This window comes from Penicillium citrinum (genome assembly GCF_028827155.1).
Source record: "Penicillium citrinum strain IBT 23319 chromosome Unknown utg000003l:1.0-4596430.0:1.0-4598250.0, whole genome shotgun sequence".
NCBI classification, from domain to species: Eukaryota; Fungi; Ascomycota; class Eurotiomycetes; order Eurotiales; family Aspergillaceae; genus Penicillium; species Penicillium citrinum.
In genome coordinates, this window is record NW_026622688.1 from 4,205,336 (window position 1) to 4,211,761 (window position 6,426).

Below are 6,426 nucleotides of genomic sequence, written 5' to 3' on the forward strand. Positions count from 1 at the left end.
GGCGACATGGAATACATCTGGACAGTGTATCTTTGTATACCGTATAGCAAAGTTTTCATGCAGAATGATATGGTTAGGACGATGAAGGACATGCGATAAGACGATTCCAAGATGTGGCGGGGAGCAGGCAGAACTGGGAGGATGGAGACAGCTTAGTCATTGTGGGTCTATGTGACAGCTGATTGGTCAAAAGGTTCCATGGCTAAATGCATGTCGAAACATTTCAATACATTTTGGAGACTATCGCTTTTCGCTTCTTCTTTTCACAATGGAAAACAAGCCCAGCACGTAAAAAAAATGACGTGAGGATAAATGATAAAACAGCACATTTTCCAATCCCATATCTTTCCCCTCCCTTCTACCCATCCAGGGCGAGACCATAAAAGTAGAAAAAAAATCAACAAATGTATATATACAGGAAGATGAATTAGCAGGAGAGATGGAGTAAAAATCATGACGGGAAGATAAAAGCCGACATGTACACGGTCAAGGGAGGTAGATGATGGGAGATGGTTAGATCAAAGGGTATAAATGATGTCAGTCGACAAGGTAGAGCCGACCGAAAGAGTGGAGAGAGAGCGACAGAAGTTGGGAATATATAGGAGCATGAAGAGGAAGGGATGAGAGGAAGAGGGGAGACCGAGCGAGGGAGAGATGCAACGAAAGCTTAGATTTCGCCAAACATCTCATCGAGCTCATCAACCTCTACGGTCTCCGGATTCTGCAGCTCTCTCCAAGAATCCAGGATAGGCTCGGGAGTCATGGAGGCCATGGCCCGAGGACCCAGACTGAGCTTCTCGTGCGACTCGGTCAGATCGGACATCTTCAGATCGACATCCGGAAGGCCGCTGTTAAGCATATCAAGAGATCGCTTGAGGGTTGAGACAGGGACGGCATCCGGGTCGGCCGGAAGACTGATCTGTGGAGCAGCCGGGAGTGACTCGGTCCGCTCATCTGCCGCGTCGGTGAGAGCACTCGTGCCAGACGAGACCGATGATGCGACAGAGGTGAGCGAGGGAGACGGAGAGGTGCCAAACAGAGCAACAGCAGCGGCCTCGTCGAGATCCTGGGAATCTTGATCGGCAGCCGTCATATGAGAGAAGTAATCGCTATATTCCTCCTCAGACATACGATCATTCTGGAGTGAAGGTGAGATAGATCCGCCATTCACGGCAGACTCGGAAACACTCATATTTTCATCCAGATTGCTGAGGCTCTCGGAAAGAACCGATAGACCGCGTTCGGCAGAATCTTGACGGCTTGCCTTCTCTTCCGACGCGCGTTCCCGCACAGCACTAGCCGTCTGCGTGAACTCCTTCTCGTCGCCCTCCAGGGGCGGGGAGGCCGCACGGTGCGAGTGCATGAGGCGAGTGTGGCTGGTTGGGTCTGGGAACTGATCCGAGGGGGGTTCCCCGGCGGGCCGCATCATCCAGGTCGACGGGCCCCTCCTCTTCAAAGTCAGGCGAAGACAGATCAACCTCCGGACTGGGACTCCGTTGGCGAGCGATCATATCTTCTTCATCCTGATCCAGACTCGAGACGCTGGGCGTGATGTGTTTGCCGTCGACGCTCGAGACCAGCTCGTCGGAAGGTTCCGGGATAGGCTGACGAGGGAAAGTCGTCAAATAATAGTACACTTTACGTGGATGAATATTAATGAGTTCCTTGGCCATGGGGCAAGGTGCAAGAGCCGTCCACTGGCGTTTCATATAGGCAGCCAGGCGCGAGGAGAGGAGGGCAGCGGGATTGGCGGAACTAAAATACACGCGTTAGTATACGAGCTTCTTTTTTTTTTTTCAAAGTGAATCAAAGAGAGGAAAATGAACATACTTGGCAACAGTCGCGTTCAGCGCAACTAGAATCGCGGCCAACTCTTTCACGAGATGAGGGCGATTACCCGTCTTCTCCAGTTGATCAATGACAGCGACGACGATATCATCATTAATGCCTTCTGTATCAATCTTTGGCGCAACTCCACCGTCCAAGGGTGAGGGAGGAGGAGTGTGCTCAAATAAACCATTCCGACTGGCGCGCAAGGCGGAATTCCTCTCGGATAACGGCTCGGGAGATAAAGAAGTATGCGATCGCTTCACTTTCTTCGCGGGAGGCAAATCCTCTGGCGCATGAGCACCTTTTGAAAGGGAAGGTGACCGACGAGACGAATTTGGGAGATGAATGCCTAATGATGGAAGGGATAGAGATTTGCGACGAGTATTGTACGGCATGATGTCGGAGGGAGGAGGGGTGGTTTTGGGGTTGGGTGGGAGAAAGTTGGAGAACAAAGAGTGTAAAAGGGAATAAAGGAAGGACCAGATAAAAAAGACCAAATAATAAAGACAACCCAAAGTAACCAACAAAACTCAAATAATAATAAAGTATAATAAAATAAAATAAAAAACAGATGATAAAAATTATGGGAGGGAAAAAAGTAAAATCTGGAAAAAAGGGGGAGGAGAGGGAAGAGGGAAAAGGGAGTAAAAAATAGAGGATGGGAAGAGGAAGAAGAGGGAAGAGAGGAAAGGGTTGAAGAGGGAAGAGAGGAAAGGGTTGAAGATGCGACGAAGCTCTCACTCACTCGACTTTCTGCGCTTTCTCGCTGGGAAAAGATTCGAGTGGAGCCTCGATTTTTTTCGCCCTTTTTTCGTCGATTTTTTTTTTTGGCTGGTACTAAAATGGTATAGAGTATGTAATTCATGGTAATAAAATACAGCCATCGGAATTAAATCGATCATGATTGGCTGGTAAACTCTACAGCTCGATTTCTGTTTGTCTTGGGTTTCTTCTTTTTTTCTCCTTGGAATGTTCTGCTCCATATCGCCACAGCTCCATCTACCTCTATTCAGCCAAGTTCTCTGTACCTTTTGTAGTCCAGTACTTTGATGGACATGTACTACTACATTTCTTACACTTTAACTCATCCATGATTTATTTAAACTCAATTAACTGATCTAATCTACACCGCTCAATGCGACACTCTCTGCTTCCTGCAAGATGATTTTCCAAAAATTCCAGGCGGGTCAGTGGAGCAAAATTCATACCATACCATTCACAGCCCGCCATTCCAACCTCGGCCATAGTGGCATACCAGTGGAGATCCATAAGTGGAGAGTTCATAAATGAGTGGAGATACAGAGGCAAAATGAAAGACAAGAAGACGAAAAAAAAAGGTCCAGCGTGGAGACCTCCCATGTGTCCCATCACCTGAAATGGAAGACTCGACTCCATCGTTTCGACTTCTCTCCACTAATCATCGTTCGTTCGCCCTGAATAAATCTTGTGTAAGATCAACTCGCGTGCGGCCCATTGGTTTGTGCTTTGTTCAAGCCAGCACTGGGACAGTTACCCAGTTCGCGTTCGGGCTCATTATGTTTGTATGTATTCCGTACATAGTACAGCATGCATTCGATCTGTCGATGGTTGCTAGGTGACCAGTCGACTTCCATTGACCGCTGAATGTATACATTACCATGTGCACTGATGTTACTGTACTATACGAACTATGCATTCCACTTACTAGCTACTATGTATGAAGCATCCTTCCACTTTCATTCTTCTACTCTTAATATCGTATATCACTACTGCACTGTAGAATCTCTGCTGTATCGGCACAACCTCCCGCTACTGTATTCTGGTGCCTCCGAACAACCCGGCAGGAAAACACCGGGTCCGAAAAAAAGATCCCTAGCGTCGCCGTTTGTCCCAAGTTGTCTCCACCGGATCCTCCATCCGCGCGTGTAAGAGACTAGTATCGTAAATTACCACTAACCCTGATTAAGCCCGATGCTCGTAGGGGAGCCTCGCCACCCGATGATACTTTGAGCTGAGCTATCCGTTTACTACAACTAGTTATTATGATCAATTATTTACTTCATACTCTATATAAAATAAACTAGTATCACAGTCGATAACTGGATTCATCTACGAGAGTCTTCTTTGGGATATTGATAATCATATAATATTAATTAATCAATTAATGTAGATATAAAGTGATGATGCCATGAAGGACGATCGCCCGACGTCGATATGATGACAATGCGCAAAGTAGCCTTGCTAGCGGCTCTCCACTGCCTCAGCACTCTAGTACGGAAACTAAACTATCATCTCCAGACGTGACATGAATGCCAAGTCAACTATACATCATAATTGATTCCATCTACCGTATACGGAGTACTAAAGTCTCATTCGTATGTACATACTGATTTTATCATTATTGATTTCCCCCCCTGGTTACTTGGCAGCAGCAAGGGCGGGTGCAAAGCACTGCAGTTGATGCAAATGCAGGTCTCGCGGGATGGGGAACGTCATTCCGTAAGTCTATCCTTTCCCCTCATAGATAGATACAACCTAGTTACTATGTACTCCGTACATGGAGAATTGTTTGGGTCAGATTCACCCAATCTCCGTTTGCATGACATCGACCATCGAGATGAGATAGCGAAGGCGTGCACTCAACCATGGTTCTCCATCTTCCATCAGCCCATTGTTCGAAAGCGTCGGCCGAAAGGAGGCAAACTACGTACTCTATTAGTTACCTACTACAACAATATAGTTTACTCCAATATATTATTTGATTCACGAGCCAGATTCATTGGCTACTAGTACGCCGGTTCAATATGTATGTTTTGTAGGAGGGCGTACATGGTTTAAGATTATGACCTCGTCGATTGCGTAAATGCGGAGTCCTCTAAACAACTTGAACTCCACAGCCTGAACCTGCTTTGTGCGTATTGTAGTTGCAGATGGCTACAGATGTAGACATACAGTATGCACATCAAAGGATGAAGCAGGTGCTAATTCTCCGCATCTCCACATCTCGATTGTCTGCTTTGACCACTAGGTGCATATATGGTCTATGTAGATGTTAACCCAACCTCTAGATTTTGTGTTTACACGTCTTGGAAATGAGTCCGATCGATTCATCCAGCTGTACTTACATAATGAGCAAGATCAGAGTACTTAGTTATCTCATATTGCGAGAACTAGCTACTTCACAAGTGTCACAGTAGGTATATTACGAGCTATCATTCACAAGTGTTCTACTTAGTAGTAGATGTCCACTGTGTTGGCCATTAAGCATCTTCTTTTTAAATCTAAAAACCATTTCTTGAACAAGATCAAATGGTAGTTATAGGTTAGTACTTATGTACAACAACCCTCTGTTCGCTGTACATGCATACACATCATACAGTATGCATGTAACTACTCCGTACTTCAACAAACACTAGTATCTTTGCATCAGCATCATCCCGCTGCACTCGATCTCAAAGAAAATAATTTCCAGGCCAACCATCCAAGAATTCAAGACATCTATTGGATACATATACAGACCCCTGCAGGTGATCGGCATTGTGCATAACACATCAAGAAAAAAGATTGGAAGGTTTTTACATCCGCGACCAGTCCAACGGCAGAAAAATACGACCACGGCATAGTGTTCCCCCCCCCCTTCTTCGAGATACATAGTACATATAACCCTCCAGTCACAGATGTCTCAAATCCGGATCCTGGGTTAAACCTACACTAGTCATGCTAGTAAAGTTAGAACTATATTATGGTATGGCGAAAACAGGGAATTTTCTTTGTCTGTCTACTGTACTCCGTAAAGTGCAGGGTTATTGAGCGGGGTTATGATTTATCTTCGTTTGATCGGTTCGAGTTGGACGTGGACTAAGCAAGTTGCCGTCTGACAGCAGCCTTACACGCCAGTCTCCGCTTCTACACTACCTTTTTGCGATGAGGAGGCAAGGTCGATATCACATGCATTAATACGTAGTATTGTGGTTTGGATTCCCCTACATGGTACGGAGTACGGAGTAAATAGGAAATACATCTGAAACTGTTCGTTTTATGCTTCAAAATGCACTGGCGGTTTCATATCCCGCCTTTCTTTCTGCGACAGCTTGCGCGGACGTGAGTTTGTACTCGAGAGGAGAATAAACAATTATCGAGGACTTCGTTTGACATGCGCAATCGTGAAATACTAGTGTAGTCCATATTTTAATTTGTTTCCAGGGACATAGATTACTGTCCCCCTGGTTCAACTCCTGTGAAGTCAGGTAGTACATGACTGTAATCCACGGTGCCGTAGAGCCTCACTGTCCAAAGGAATGGTACTACTCTGCGGACTACCGCTCAGACTTTGACTAGCATTTATGTATCTCTAGCAATATTCAAGTTTTAAATTACGTTGAACCATGATGGTTCAAGGTTGTTCGTGATGTGTTTCCTGGCAATATTCTACCTGATAGTACAGATATATATTCAGACACTACCTAGTGTCTGAGCCCGACCTGTGGGATGTCCAGTAGTAGGTACTACTGCTGCTATTTCAGATAACTTATTCATTGGAATCCCCTATGTACAAATTCTGGCATTACCATCCCCTAAAATACTCATACACTACACTACTTTACAATCAAGCTAAGA

At 45.5% G+C, this 6,426-nt stretch overlaps 1 protein-coding gene across 1 annotated transcript; it reads right to left on the reverse strand.

The window, feature by feature from the left end:
* Nucleotides 1-667: 667 nt before the first annotated feature.
* N7469_004807 (uncharacterized protein) lies at nucleotides 668-2,225 on the reverse strand (the record flags this gene model as incomplete). Its single annotated transcript, XM_056643727.1, has 3 exons — nucleotides 668-1,393; nucleotides 1,440-1,755; nucleotides 1,831-2,225. 3 exons carry the CDS (start codon nucleotides 2,223-2,225, stop codon nucleotides 668-670), a joined length of 1,437 nt encoding a protein of 478 aa, XP_056503139.1.
* Nucleotides 2,226-6,426: the final 4,201 nt, after the last annotated feature.